We start from the raw sequence: 16,443 nt of genomic DNA on the forward strand, positions 1-16,443 counted from the left end.
TTCACAAGTTTGGAGCATTCAGTTTATTCTGCTTGATCCTGGAAAACCATACATTTTTTTTCTTTGACAGACAGAGGACTATGTATTTTTGATGTACTATAGAATAGTTAAGGGTGTGGCCTTCTTGTTAATGGTAGGTGATCTTTTCAATCTATCCTTGGTAAGTTATTTCTATTATGGCAAGCATGTCACAGAAAACTAGTATGGGCTATAAATACCTTATATTCAGTATAACACCAAAAACTGAAAACATCCACTTGAGGTATAGATGCCTCTTCAGTGCTCTGATTACCGGGGGAAAAAAAAAAATTCAGTTGTTGTATTTTACCTTTCATTTAGAGTATTCATCAGTTCTTGTGAAAATCATAGACATAAGCCAGATTTGTTGTCTATTAACATATCATAACACATCCATAAACATGCAGACAAGCTACATTATTCAAAATGTTATTTATCTAGAACCTATGTGGTTCATTATCAAGAAATACTAATATACATTGTAATAATTATATAAGATAATAGAAAAGGGTTATACCACAATTATGGCAAAGGTTTGGCTGTCTCAGAGCCCAAAAATATCTATTATAACCTTCAACAGCTCTTAGGAGATTTAAGGGTGAAACACAAGGCTACTCGGGCTGCCACCCTGAGCACAAGACCTCCAAGTCAGAAATTTAGCACTGACTGATCCTTGGACCCTATTTATCATTAGGAGAAGTGTACATGTACTTTCAGTTATAAGATGAATAAGTCCTGATTGAAATTTACTAAGAACCCTTTCTTAAGGGTTCTCACTCTCAGAAAAGGAGGGGGTAACCAGTGAGGGGATGGGTGTGTTAATTTAATTACTTGATGATAGGAATCCTTTCACAATGGAAACATGTTGTACAGTTGAAATAAATTACAATTTTATTTGTCAATTATACCTCAATAAAGCTGGAAAAGAAAAGAAAAAATGAGTCTTCTACTAGGAAAAATATAACTATTGTCTTATAATGCTATCACACTCATTAGTAATTATAAACAAATCAATATACAATTTGGAACTAGGTAAAGAAGAATATAAATACCAAGATCGATTCATTTCCTTGTCATGAATTCATTCATTTTCAATGATCAGTGAGTACATCCTGGGTTTAATTTTTCTCATCAAAATAAAACTCAATTCTGCTCACGCTCTGCTCTGTTGCCTCCCTGTTTAGGACTAGTGCCACCTGCTCGATGTATCTATATCTATCTGTATATATACATATTATATATACACACATTTCAGACGCTTATGACAACTATGTCAGTGGGATATTATTTATGATTATTTATGTAAAGTTTGTTTTCCTTCAGTTAAGTTCAGTTGCTCAGTCATGTCTGACTCTGCACCCCATGGACTGCAGCACACCAGGCCTCCATATTCACCACCAACTCCCAGAGTTTACTCAAACTCATGTCCATTGAGTCGGTGATGCCATCCAACCATCTCATCCTCTGGGTCTTTCCAAATTAGGCAGTTCTTTGCATCAGGTGGCCAAAGTATTGAAGTTTCAGCTTCAGCATCCATCCTTCCAATGAATATTCAGGACTGATTTCCTTTAGGGTGAACTGGATGGATCTCCTTGCAATCGAAGGGACTCTCAAGAGTCTTCTCCAACACCACAGTTCAAAAGCATCAATTCTTCTGTGCTCAGCTTTCTTTAGAGTCCAACTCTCACATCCATACATGACTATTGGAAAAAAAGTAGATTTGACTACACCAAACTTTGTTGGCAAAGTAATGTCTCTACTTTTTAATATGCTGTCTAAGTTGGTCATAACTTTTCTTCTAAGGATTAAGCATCTAATTTCATGGCTGCAATCACCATCTGCAGTGATTTTGGAGCCCAAGAAAATAAGTCTGTCACTGTTTCCCCATCTATTTGCCATGAAGTGATGGGACCAGATGCCATGATTTAGTCTTCTGAATGTTGAGATTTAAACCAATTTTTTCACTCTTCTCTTTCACTTTCATCAAGAGGTTCTTCTTCGCTTTCTGCCATAAGGGTGGTGTCAACTGCATATCTGATGTTATAGGTATTTCTCCTGACAATCTTGATTCCAGCTTGTGCTTCATCCAGGCCAGCCTTTCTCATGATGTACTCTGCATATAGGTTAAATAAGCAGGGTGACAATATACAGCCTTGACGTACTCCTTTCCCAATTTGGAACCAGTCTGTTGTTCCATGTCCAGTTTTAGCTGTTGCTTCCTGACCTGCATACAGATTTCTCAAAAGGCAGGTCGGGTGGTCTTATATTCCCATCTCTTTCAGAATTTTCCAGAGTCTGTAGTGATCCACACAGTCAAAGGCTTTGGCATAGTCAATAAAGCAGAAGTAGATATTTTTCTGGAATTCTTGCTTTTTCGATGATCCAACAGATGTTGGCAGTTTGATCTCTGGTTCCTCTGCCTTTTCTAAAACCAGCTTGAACATCTGGAAGTTCATGGTTCACATATTGCTGAAGCCTGGCTTGGAGAATTTTGAGCATTACTTTACTAGTGTGTGAGATGAGTGCAATTGTGCAGTAGTTTGAGCATTCTTTGACATTCATTGTCTTTCTTTGGGATTTGAATGAAAACTGATCTTTTCCGGGCCTGTGGCCACCGCTGAGTTTCCCAAATTTGCTGACATATTGAGTGCAGCACTTTCACAGCATCATCTTTAGGATTTGAAATAGCTCAGCTGGAATTCCATGACCTCCACTAGCTTTGTTCATAGTGATGCTTCCTAAGGCCCACTTGACTTAACATTCCAGGATGTCTGGCTCTAGGTGAGTGATCACACCATCGTGATTATCTGGGTCATGAAGTTCTTTTTGTATAGTTCTTCTGTGTTTTCTTGCCACCTCTTCTTAATATCTTCTGCTTCTGTGAGGTCCATACCATTTCTGTCCTTTATTGTGCCCATGTTTGCATGAAATATTCCCTTGGTATTGCTGTTGTTCTTGAAGAGATCTCTAGTATTTCCCATTCTATTGTTTTCCTCTATTTCTTTGCTTTGATTGCTGAGGAAGACTTTCTTATCTCTCCTTGCTAATTCTTTGGAACTCTGAATTCAAATGGGTATATCTTTCCTTTTCTCCTTTGGTTTTTGCTTCTCTTCTTTTCAAAGCTATTTGTAAGGCCTCTTCAGACAGTCATTTTGCTTTTTTGCATTTCTCTTTATTGGGGATAGTCTTGATCACTGTCTCCTGTTCAATGTCATGAACCTCTGTCCATAGTTCTTCAGGCACTCTATCAGATCTAATCCCTTGAATCTATTTCTCACTTCCACTGTATAATCGTAAGGGATTTGATTTAGGTCATACCTCAATGGTCTAGTGACTTTCCCTACTTTCTTCAATTTCAGTCTGAATTTGGCAATAAGGAGTTCATGATCTGAGCCACAGTCCGCTCCCAGTCTTGTTTTTCTGGCTCTGTAGAGCTTCTCCATCTTTAGCTGCAAAGAATATAATCAATCTGATTTTGGTATTGACCATCTGGTGATGTCCATGTGTAGAATCTTCTCTTGTGTTGTTGGAAGAGGGTGTTTGCTATGACCAGTGCGTTCTCTTGGCAAAACTCTATTAGCCTTTGTCCTGCTTCCTTCTGTACTCCAAGGCCAAATTTGCCTGGTATTCCAGGTTTTTCTTGACTTCCTACATTTGCATTCCAGTCCCCTATAATGAAAAGGACATCTTTTTTGGGTGTTGGTTTTAGAAGGTCTTGTAGGTCTTCACAAAACCATTCAACTTCAGCTTCTTCAACATTAGTGGTCAGGACATAGACTTGGATTACTGTGATATTGAGTGGCTTGCCTGGAAACAAACAGCGATCATTCTGTTGTTTTTGAGATTGCATCCAAGTACTGCATTTCGGACTCTTTTGTTAACTCTGATGGCTACGCCATTTCTTCTAAGGGATTCTTGCCCACAGTAGTAGATATAATGGTCATCTGAGTTAAATTCACCCATTCCAGACCATTTTAGCTTGCTGATTCCTAAAATGTCGATATTCACTCTTGCCATCCCCTGTTTGACCTCTTCCAATTTGCCTTGACTCATGGACCTAACATTACAGGTTCCTATGCAATATTGCTCTTTACAGCATCGGACTTTGCTCCCATCACCAGTCACATCCACAACTGGGTATTGTTTTTGCTTTGGCTCCGTCTCTTCATTCTTTCTGGAGTTATTTCTCCACTGATCTCCAGTAGCATATTGGGCATCTACCAACCTGTGGAGTTCCTTTCACTGTCCTATCTTTTTGCCTTTCCATACTGTTCATGGGGTTCTTAACCCAAGAATACTGAAGTGGTTTGCCATTCCCTTCTCCAGGGGACCGCATTTTGTCAGGCCTCTCCACCATGACCTGACTGTCTTGATGTTCTTTTCCTTAATTTCCTGTAAATCACATTAAGGTAGGCACTTTATCTACCTTGTTCAGCGGTATGTTCCCAGTGCCCAGAGCACAGATGCTGTACCTAAAAGGCATGTGATAGATACGTCTTAAATCAGTGATTAAAGATGAATGCATTCAAAAGATATGCACACCCTAATGTTCATAGCAACACTATTCACAGTAGCCAAGGCATGAAAACAACCTAAATTTCCATCAACAGATGAATGGATAAAGAAGATATGGTGTATATATATAAAATACGTATATATATGTATGTATGTATATATACAAACATACATACATAATGGCATATTACTCAGCCATAAAAAAGAATAAATACTACCATTTTCAGCAACATGGATGGATCTAGAGATTATCATAGTGAAGTAAGTCAGAAGAAAACAAATACCATATCAGTTACAAGTGGAATCTAAAATATGGCACAGATGAACTAAACAACATTATGGTTATCAAAGTGAAAGGTTGGGAGGGGTTAACAGATACACACTGCTATATTTAAAAGAAATAAATAACAAGGTCCTGCTGTATAGTACAGGGAACTGTATTTGATATATTGTAATAAACCTATGGGGCTTCCCAGGCAGCTCAATGGTAAAAGAATCCAACTGTAGTGCAGGAGATGCAGGAGACACAGGTTGAGTCCCTTGATTGGGAGGATCCCCTGGGGGACTGCATGGCAACCCACTCCAGTATGCTTGCCTGGAGAATCCCAGGGACAAAGGAGCCTGGAAGCCTACAGTCCATAGAGTTGCCAAGAGTCAGACATAACTAAAGCAACTGAGCATGCACACATGCATGCAATAAATCTATAATGGAAAAGAATCTGAAAAATTATATATTACATTTATTATGTATAGATTATATAAAACTGAATCACTTTATAATACTTGAAACCACACAATATTGTAAATCAGCTATAATTCAATTTAACAAAAAAAGAGAACACATGAATTTGTGACCAAAGTTCCTGACCCCCTCACTTCTCCCCTGGATTACAGTGTTTGTTACAGATGTTCCTGTGCATGGATCACTTCACTCTAGCTCACTTTCTACCTCAAAGCCTCCTTTGTCTCCGTAAAGTGCAACTCCAACCTCCAAGTGAAGAGTCAATGGGGCTAAATAAAATGTGTCAGTTAGAACTGATAAACACTGGAGTAGAACAGCAAGCCTGGTTTTCTTATTTCATCCACAGGTATTCCTTCAAATAATAAAAACACCCCCTGTTGGGACTGCAGTAGGATAGGGTATCCTGAACTGATAATGGCATCGTGTACATTGAATGGAATTTGAACCCCATAAGCTCACATTTTAAATGCGTTTCACTTCCTTGGTATTACTCATGGGTGTAGACAAGTCATCTCCTCCTCCTCTTCTCCCCACCCCCATACCCCGTCACGTGCAGTTTAGGACCCATCCCCACATGCAGTGACAGAGAAGAAGCAAAGCTATCACAATGATGGATATATAGATGTAGCGTAGCGTGCATGCTCAGTCATGTCTGACTCTTTGTGACCCCATGGACTGTAGCCCACCAGCCTCCTCTGACCATGGGATTATCCCAGCAAGAATACTGGAATGGATTGCCATTTCCTACTCTAGGGGATCTTCCCAATCCAGGAATTGAACCTGTTTCTCTTGTATCTCCTGCATTGGCAGGCGGATTTTACCACTGCACCACCTGGGAAGCCCATGTAGAAGATGATTATCCCATAATTATGGCAAAGGTCTGACTGTCTCAGATCCCAAGGGAACCCTAGTAATGGTCATGGCCCCACAGCACCCAGCTTACTGTGAAGAACACTGCTTTGTGAGGCTTTGCTTAGCTTCATCCTCATCACCCACCTGCAAAGAAAGCCCCACATAAATGCTGATCCTGACTCGTTGGATGTATACAGTCAAGGACAATAGACCTGATCCAAAACTGAGGAGAATATCTGAATCTAATACATTAAGCAGGTTATTCCAACTCCATGTGAGATATTTATAGACTAAGCTCTTCCTTATTGAATTATCAATTATCTAAATGAGCACCATTTTTAAGAAATAAATACTAAATGAATGTGAAATAACAACAATAATAATTGATGACAGACATAGCACATAATAGTGCCAGAATAATGTATAAGTAGTATAAGAATCCCTAAGCAACTCTGAGGTTACTTGAGAGAATTCAGTGATGCAGTAAAGAATTATAAATTGAAATGCTTGAATTCCTGACTTTAAAAACAAAAAATCAATCCTAAACCAAGTCCCACTGAATTAAATGTAAATTAGACTAAGCTTTCGATAACAAAAATGTACAAGCCTTGTGAGAATTCTGAAAGCGAAACTTAAAAAGATCTTCTCTGCCTGAATCAGAGATTAACATGAACAGTGATTAAGTCTTGTTGCTAGAGAGTACCCTTGAAGGGATGAAAATGGCACCTTACTTCTGTGTTCTTCCTCCTCAAAGCCTACTCTAATCATAAGAAAGACATCAGACAAACTCAAACTGAAAGGCCTAGCCAGGGCTCCTTGACATGTTCAAGGTCACCAAAAACAAGGAACAACTGAAAAATGGTCACAGCCAAAACAAGCTTAACAATTCATGATGACCAAATATAATGTGGGATCCTAGATGGGATCTTGGAACATATAAAGGACATTAAGGAAAAATGAAGGAAATCTGAATAAAGCATGGACTTTAGTTAGCAATAAGGTATAAGTATTGGATCTTTGGGCTTCTCAGGTCGCACTAGTGGTAAAGAACCTGCCTGCCAAAGCAAGAGACATAAGAGACACAGGTTTGATCCCTGGGTCAGAAGATCCCCTGGAGGAGAGCCAGGCAGCCCACTCCAGCCTTCTTGCCTGGAAAATCCCATGGAATGAAGAGTCTGGCAGGCTACCATCCATAGGGTCACAGAGTCAGACATGACTGAAGTGAACGAGCATGCAAGCGTGTGTTGGATCTTTAGTTGTAACAAGTGTAAGATATATAAGATGTTAATAATATAGGAAACTAGGGGCAGGGTATTATAACTCTGTACCACACAACTGTCCAGTAAACTAAAACTATTCTAATATAAAATGTTTTCCTGAAAAATACATAACAGATATATTTTTAAAAGATCTTCTGATATAGTATTTGCAGAGAAAGATGCTTTTTAGTTTATAAATTATTTCCATAATTTGTGACAGTTCTCACATCTGCTACTATAAAATTCATTGCAGCTTCTCTGCCTCTTGGGAAAAAATGCATTTAATTATCAGTGAAATTCAACTCCAGCTTGTTATGATGAATGATTTGAACCTGTCAACTTTTTTTTCTCCCTAAAAACAAAAGAAATGAAATGAAAGAGAGTCTTCCTCCTTTACTTCCTTCCTTCCACCTGCTTCATTTAATTGATGAAGGTTTGAGCTTTTATTAATCTTTTTGAGCTCCGCTGTAAGATGCAGAAAAAGCTAATATGATATCATTGTATCTGGCTAATGTGTGTGCTTTGTGAAATTGATACACCCTGCCAAGACATAAATTACTTAAGCTTTGATAAATGTGTTGAAATCAGGGAATGTTCAAACAGATAAAGCACAGCAATTCCTCTTTTTCTCCCTTTTTTAAACTCCATTTCGTGCAAGCAGTTAAATGTTTTTGCATTATTATTGTAATATGATGGGACAAAAGACAGCCATGATATTGATAGTAGCATAGAGAACCCCAGCAAGTACAAAAGCAGTGGGGGATACAGCCTTGTGTTTTGCAGATAACATCTAACAACCTTGCCTTGGACAGACTGGTTTGCCAACAGGTTCAGATCCACCTCAGTCCTCTCCCAGCACGTTGTATCACTGAAATTGTCTACAGAGGAATGAGCGTCCTGCCAGACACTTGGCACTTTCAGATCCTTCGCTGACTCATTTGGTAGGCTGAAATCAAAGATCCACAAACACATTTTGTTAGCTAAGAATGCTCACCTGTCCCTGTGATCTGGGTATGACTCAGATGTCAGTGAGACTGGAAGCACGAAGAAGCATTTGATTGATGCTCTAGGGTTGATTTCTACTCATTAATTTATCCTATGGCACTGAACAAGTTGCTTGACTGATCACTAATCAGTTCCCTGGAGACCTGAGAATCCATATCATCTTTTGAAGATAATTTTTGAGTAGGAGGCATGGAACTATCCATTGGATAATGTAAGACCCATCAGTCTCTGAGTGTCTTTTGCCAGAGGTTGGGCTCAGTAATTTCCATCCATTTTTTAAATTTAGTCCTTACAATCAACCAACAAAGGAGGTATAGGTGAGAAAATTGGGGTTTATGTCAAGGGACAATGAGGTCATCAGGCAGCAAGTCCTATCCTTTTTCCACCATGCTGCTTCCATATTGGGAGTATATTGGATGAGTGTGGATGGGGTTGTGGTTCATTCAAATCACAGTCATCCCTCAGTAGGTCTTTTGAGGTTAAGCATGAGCCTTGGGAACTTGGTCACACAACTATCTATGTAGACCTGTTTAGGAGAGGATATCTTCTCAGTAGTGATGCACGCGTTTAAGCAGCATTCTAGGGAGAAGGCTGAACAAGTTATACCCCAGGGAGAGGAAGTTGGGAGAAGAGGTACAACTAGCAGCTTTTTAAGACAATTAGAAATATATTTGTTTTTTTAATTACACTCTTCTACCTATATACATCATCATCCAATAACTTTTTGAAATTTGAGTTTAGATTTGGAAAACAGTACTTGTAAGAACTGTCCATACATTTTAGAGTAATAAATAAGTTGAAGAAGTGAAGTGAAGTTGCTCGGTCATGTCCTACTCTTTGCAACCCCATGGACTGTAGCCTACCAAGTTTCTCCATCCATGGGATCTTCCAGGCAAGAATATTGGAGCGGGTTGCCATCACCCAGCTTTTCTCAATTTGTTTAATGTTGTCAAAGTAGAGTCTAGGGCAAAGCAAAAAAATTAAAAGATGCATACATCTACTTTTTATCTAAGAAAGTGAAAGTGAAGTCGCTCAGTCGTGTCCGACTCTTTGTGACCCCATGGACTGTAGCCTACCAGGCTCCTCCCTCCATGGGATTCTCCAGGCAAGAGTACTGGAGTGGGTTGCCATTTCCTCCTCCAGGGGATCTTCCCAACTCAGGGATCGAACTGGGGTCTCCCACATTCCAGGCAGACACTTTAACCTCTGAGCCACCAGGGAACATTTTATCTAAGGAATCCTCAATGACAGTTTTCACTGAAACAGAGAACAATCATAGATCTGTGCTTAAGAGTTAAATTGCATTATTTTTACATAGGCAAACCTTAAAATCAAAGGCAACTTGAGCAGATTTGAAAATAAAGAGTATTGTGTTAAATATACTTTTTAAGAATCAAATTTCATTTTCAATTGTCGTCTGTAGAATCTTTCCTGAAGAATAGAGGAGTGTTTATAAAAGCAAATAATTACATCTAATTTATCTGTTTGGTAAGTTTTGTTTTCTTTTTTTTTTTTTTTTTTCACTTTCTTAGGGTGAGTTACCTTTATTTGGGTCAAATTGTTACATCAGTTACTACAATGAAACTCTGTAGTATTTTTGAAAATTAACAAGTGACTTTTTCAGTAATTATTATCGAGTCATCTTAGAACTATCACATCAGAAGTTCTAGAGATAAGAGAAAGTGAAAGTGAAGTCGCTCAGTGGTGTCGACTCTTTGAGACCCCATGGGCTGTAGCCTTCCAGGATCCTCAGTCCATGGGATTTTCCAGGCAAGAATACTGGAGTGGGTTGCCATTTCCTTCTCCAGGGGATCTTCCCGACCCAGGGACTGAACCCAGGTCTCCCTCATTGCAGGCAGACGCTTTACCATCTGAACTACCAGGGAAGCCCAAGGATCTCATAATGTCCATCTCACGATAGAACTCATCATGTATTTTAAAATGCACCAATATCAGTTAGCCTGAGACTCTACATGATTGAAAACTTGTCACTGTACAATAAGTTTAACGTTGATAGGTTTTCAATAACAGAAAAAGGAGAAAATCAGGCAAAGCATCAAGAAAAATGACCCAAGCAGAGAAAACTCAGAAAAATGTGCAATGTGAAACAAGCATTTTAAGATAAAAAGAGCATATTGGTGCTGGTAGTACAGAGTGTTGTCATACTTGTGCCAAAAAAAAAAGTGTTTTTGAATGGAAAATAGATCTTTATTCTACTAACACAGTACTAATTGGGAGCACTGCCCAGAGGTAAAGCATGTGGTAAAGAATCCACCTGCCAATGCAGGAGACCCAAGAGACAGGGGTTCAATTCCTGAGTCAGGAAGATCCCCTGGAGTAGAAAATGGCAACCTGCTCCAGTATTCTTGCCTGGAAAATCCCATGGACAGAGGAGCCTGGCAGGCTGCAGTCCACGGGATCACAAAAAGTCGGATATGACTGAGTGAGAGTCACTGTCTCTAGTGTGTATATGTTAATCCATGGAGTCCCAAAGAGTTGGACACAACTAAGCACTTGAGCACAAGCATATTGTGTATGAGTAAGAATTGAGGTGTTTTTTTTTTTTTTTTTTAAGCAAGCTAGCAGGGATTTATCTTGTGAACGATAGGAAGAAAGACAGGAGTGAAGGAAGAGGTTAGGAAATTGGACAAATTGGGGAATAGAGATCAGGAAATTAAGTTCTTTAGTACTGGCCATTCTCAGGATTGATAGGTGTGGCCGTCAACATTGACCAAGCAAGGCACATCTCATGAAATATTGGGAAAAGGTGAAAAATAATAATAGCAAGAATCATAATCACAGAGAAGAGAAACTGGACCTTGATCAGCAAGGGGTTTCTTATCTGTCCATGTGTCCTTAACTGTCTCCTTGGAGAGAGGACAGGACAAGTCACTTGGACCAGGTTGCATTAGTTCTTAGCAACCTCAAGTCCTATCTGTAGCCAGTACTGACTTCCATGGCTGTCTGACCAGTTGATCTCAATAAGGCTCTGTGCAGGTTGTAATGAAGAATGTTCAAAGTCAGAAAACTAGTGACAGTATCAGAAATACCCAGAATATTTTGAGCCAGAAATGCTGAGTAATGATCCTTCTTTTTCTGGTGACTATGCCAGTCCTTCAACACCAGGAGAGAGAAAGAAGTATCGACTCAGGATGTGCGAGACCCTAGGAACAAAGAGTATGAATTCAGGTTCTCAAAACAATAAGAATGTGCAGAATATCAGTTTGCCCTTCTGCCAAACCTCAGTAATTTAAGTAGAGAAGAGAATTTTTGAAATTACTAGACATGAGTGGGAAAAGCCTTCAAGAATTAATCAAAGGGATCAATATATATTATGTGCCCCCTCCCCACCAAAGCAAAAAACAAAAAAAGAAAAATACACACATACATTTAAGTCCTTGCATTCCTCCTCTAAAGTATTCAGGGACAAGTTATAGGTGAAAACACTTCTCGTGAAACTCTATTAGAACTTAAACTTTTATGAATGTATAAAATATAACCTCATATTATTGAACTCTACCATATAGTCAAGTGCAGTATTTACAATCCAAGCTATGCCAGTTTTTTTTTTTTTTTTTCTCAAAACTGAATTGAAAGCAATAATCCTTGTAATAATCTGAGACTGGTTTTACCAGGTACTTCGCCAAGTTTGAAAGGGTTGGGGAAACAGTACATAAAAACAGCCCCACTTCCTTCTCATCCTTTTCATCACACTGACAGTTTTCCAGAGAATCATTACCAGAGTGGTTTGTGCCATTAGAGATAAGAGGCTATCTGTGTTTCCACGAGAAACCTCTATTTTCCAGACTTTATAATTCATCTATAAATATCCACTCCAAGCAGCAGTTTCATATATTATGAATCTGTCTCTCAAAATTCATATTGACTTAACTAAATGATTTTTAGAAATCATGAGGACTCTTACACTGCAAAGAGAGTTAAAAGAAAATCAAATGCAAATAAAGTACTGTGTTTCAGGGGGAATGATTTGAATCAAAATACTGTGGAATCCATAAAACACAGGCACATGATTCTTTCTTAGCAATCCTATCTTTCAGGGTATTATTCAGTTGTAATAAAATTTATTTATCAATAATTACTTAATTCAAAATATACATTTCCAATTTATTTCTGCTTCTATAAAGGCAGATAATTTGAAATTATATTTTTTCAACTAAATCTTTTATGGAACTTCATATTATTATTTATGCTACTTTTAATTACAGAATTTAAAATTGAATTATATCAAGTTATGAAATTATATGACATAAGCTTTTGAATACAATAATATGCTTGCTATCTACAAATATATTTTAAGAATCTTATCAATATCTTATATTCAGATGGTTTCTAGCTCCATGGTAGAAATCTCAGCTTACTAGAGTTATTTTCTACCTAAAAATAAAAGACCTTACAAATTGAATGTTTTTATCCAATAAGAGACCAAAAAATACTATATCCCCTGGTCTGGGAAGATAGAATTGTAAAGATTAGGAGACAGAGACTAAAGCCACATCAACCCATTAAAATGAAATGCAGTCATCCCTTGGTATCCATGGGGGATTGGTTTCAAGATCCCCTTGGATACCAAAATCCAGGGATGTTTAAACTCCTTATATAAGATAGTTTAGTATTTGCATATTACCTAGGCACATACTTCTGTATATTTTAAAACTTCTCTAGATTATTTATAATGCCTAATACTATGTAAATAATTGCCAGAATGTGACAAATTCAAGTTTTGCTTTTTGGAAATTTCTGTGTTTCAGTTGGGGGCAGTTGGGATTTTCTGTTTAGTTTTAATTTCAATTCAGTGTTGGCTGAATCCAGTAGATTCAGAACCTGCGTATACAAAGAACCAACTGTCCTCTCTTCCTAATCTCATCATTTCCATGTTTGTACTCACAGATTTATACTGCTCGAATGACATGGTCATTTTGTTATACTGCAGAGCCCAACTGTGTATGTGAAATGGTATTTAGCAGGAAGTGAAATAATACTACAAGAATTGCCCCAGTGCTTTGGCTTTGGTATGTGTGGACTCACAGCCCAACCTAAAGTATATTTTTCTTTCTTCCTTTTGAACAGCTGTTTTGTGACAGTGAGAAGGTGGTACATGCCACGGAGGGACTGGATTGGGAAGACAAAGATGCCGCGGGGACCCTGGTGGGTAATGTGGTGCACTCAAGGATCATCAACCCTCTGCGCCTGTTTGTTAAACAGTCTCCAGTCCCCAAGCCTGGACACTTGGCCTATGCGGACAGCATGGAGAACTTTTGGGATTGGCTGGCCAACATCACGGAGGTTCAGGAGCCATTGGCAAGAACTAAAAGGAGGCCAATAGTGAAAACAGGAAAATTTAAGAAAATGTTTGGATGGGGTGACTTCCATTCCAACATTAAAACTGTGAAACTCAACCTCCTCATCACGGGGAAAATCGTTGACCATGGAAATGGAACCTTCAGTGTTTATTTTCGACATAATTCCACCGGCCTGGGCAATGTTTCAGTGAGTTTGGTACCCCCCTCCAAAGTGGTGGAGTTTGAAGTTTCCCCACAGTCTACCTTGGAGACCAAGGAATCCAAATCTTTCAACTGTCGCATTGAGTATGAAAAAACAGATCGGGCCAAGAAGACCGCCCTGTGCAATTTTGACCCATCCAAGATCTGCTACCAGGAGCAGACTCAGAGCCATGTATCCTGGTTGTGTTCCAAGCCCTTCAAGGTCATTTGCATCTACATTGCCTTTTACAGTGTTGATTATAAACTTGTGCAAAAGGTCTGTCCTGACTACAATTACCATAGTGAGACTCCCTACTTATCTTCTGGCTGAATCTTCCCATGGCCAATAAAAAGGAAGGATAAATATATACTCAATTATTAATAGAACCACCAAGAACCAAGCTCAGCTCTCCATGGCAAAGGATCCCTTTTGTTTCTGGCAATGAACCTTCATTCCCTATAAGGTTTTCAAATTTAGAAAAGAAAAAGAAACATCTTAAAAGTTGAAATGTGTTTGTTATGATCATAAGTACCTTAATCTAAACAGTCAAACTGTGTATGAAACCACCACTCTCTCATAAGATCTCTTTCTCCTGAGGCTGACTCCTTCAGCTATTCTTGTTTCTCTGAGTCGATGGTAGCAACATGGAACAGGAAAGAACCAAATAATGCATGTGATAAACATTGCTCTTGAAATGAACCTACCTTTGAAGTATGTTTTGGAAAGTTACCTTAAAAATAGCAGATCCAGTAAAGTAACTGAAAAGATTGTATTTGATAGATGAATCACATTTCTGACATTGAATTCTTTTTTATTGCTGTCTTTTTCCCCATGTCTGTGCTGTTAGTGATATGAGAGATGAAGGGGTAAAATGTGCTTCAAAACTCATGTGTGAAGTTACAATGCCACAGTAGAATGAAACACATTATTATCTGAGCTAGAGTTGAGTGGAGTGGGATTTAAACACTTACCCTTGGGTTGGTCACCATCCTTAGGATTCTCATCTGAGTAGTAATATTGGCATATTAAAAAAGCAAATCTGGGTGTATTGTAAGTCAGTTCAACAATGATGACAATCAGGATGCTTTTAGATTATTTTGCCAGATTCAATGATGTGAGGTTGTCAAAAATATCACAACTCTGTTTTCCCCCTGTAACCTAATTCTATTCATTTGATGGTATGATTTTTGTATACCTGTGTAAAACAACTTTGAAATTGAGAGAAAGCAATTGTTTCCTAGGCTAGCTAGAATGGGAGAGAGATTGGAATTGGAAGGAGGAAATTCCAGGATGATGTATTTATTATTTCTAGCCTATTAGATTAAGTTCTCCTTGCATTTAGCTATTTAAATGAGGGATCAGATTGTGGAAATAAAGAGTATATTTAAACAATGCTAATTATCATCGTGCTAATAACCAAGACACATGACTTCCTAGGCTTTTGGGACAACTTCCTAATGAATGTTGTCTCATAACAACATCCTCTTCATCTTCTCTGAGGGGGTCAGATGTCATCTGTTTCATAGAACTGGATGATCTTTGAATTAGCATAGAGGGAGAATCTGGCTGACCAGTAAAAAGAAATGTTTGTAGAACCTGGAAGATTCATGGAATGGTTACTCCTTTTACGATAGCCGTTAACTTTTTTCCCCCTTCTTATCTGTAAAATATCAAAGTAAAACATGGAACTGACAGCTGAAGGAAGAACAAAATGCTCTTACTATAAAATGCTCTTACTATGTTGTTCAAAAAGCCAACAGCTCCCGTCTCCATTTTGCATCTCTAGTCCTTTCCTTTGGCTGGTGATGCCTGCACAGTGTTTTTTGTCTTTTGTAAAAATTGTACTAGGCTTAGTGTGTGGTAGTACAGGCTTGAAATTTTTGCTCTAAGTTCATCGGGTGCTTTTGTAATTTTGTGGTTGGTGTGAAATACTTTGAGACATCATTTTATTTTGACCTAGGAACAAGATTAAACTACTATTTACTGTAAAATATGTGGGAACCATATGTGTATATACACTTAGGTTTTCTGTGTACAGAGAAAAAGTATGTGTACACATTTCTATGTAAATAAAAAGAATTTCCTAAATCTGTCACATGACTTTAAGTTTTTGTTTTTTTAAAGATTGTTCTGGTTTCTTTTCCTCACAATGGTTTAGTGTGTGTGTGCTCATGTGTATATGCATTATCAACTGAGCATTCAGATCTTCCATATGTTCATATTAAACAGAGCAATTAGGCCATGGAGCTTATAAAGCAGAGGAAAATAATAATCCATACAAACCACTTGGCACATAGCTTGGTGTCTAGTAAGAATTCTGTGAGCTTCCTTTAAGATTTATTATTACAAATGAAAGGGGATTTTAAATTGTCTAATGTTCAAAAGTTGAGTGGTATAAACACTATATCTATATAAAGAAAAAAACACTAAATCGGTTTGCACAATTCTTAGATTTTAGCAGGATTTGTGGAATTAAAAAATAAAGAAAGAAAGTTCCTCAGGATGTTTTTTAATTGGCGTAGAACATATGCCACATGTATTTTTTAGACA

The 16,443-nt window shown here is 38.2% G+C and overlaps 1 protein-coding gene across 1 annotated transcript in view; it reads left to right on the top strand.

The window, feature by feature from the left end:
* The window catches only part of NXPH2 (neurexophilin 2), a 118,997-nt gene extending 103,114 nt beyond the window's left edge, over positions 1-15,883 (top strand). The window contains exon 2 of the mRNA XM_061135182.1: positions 13,480-15,883. Coding sequence (XP_060991165.1) covers positions 13,480-14,223 — 744 coding nt within the window. The 3' untranslated portion in view covers positions 14,224-15,883. The remainder of the gene's footprint in view (positions 1-13,479) is intronic.
* Positions 15,884-16,443: the final 560 nt, after the last annotated feature.

This window comes from Dama dama, chromosome 33 (genome assembly GCF_033118175.1).
Source record: "Dama dama isolate Ldn47 chromosome 33, ASM3311817v1, whole genome shotgun sequence".
NCBI lineage: Eukaryota > Metazoa > Chordata > Mammalia > Artiodactyla > Cervidae > Dama > Dama dama.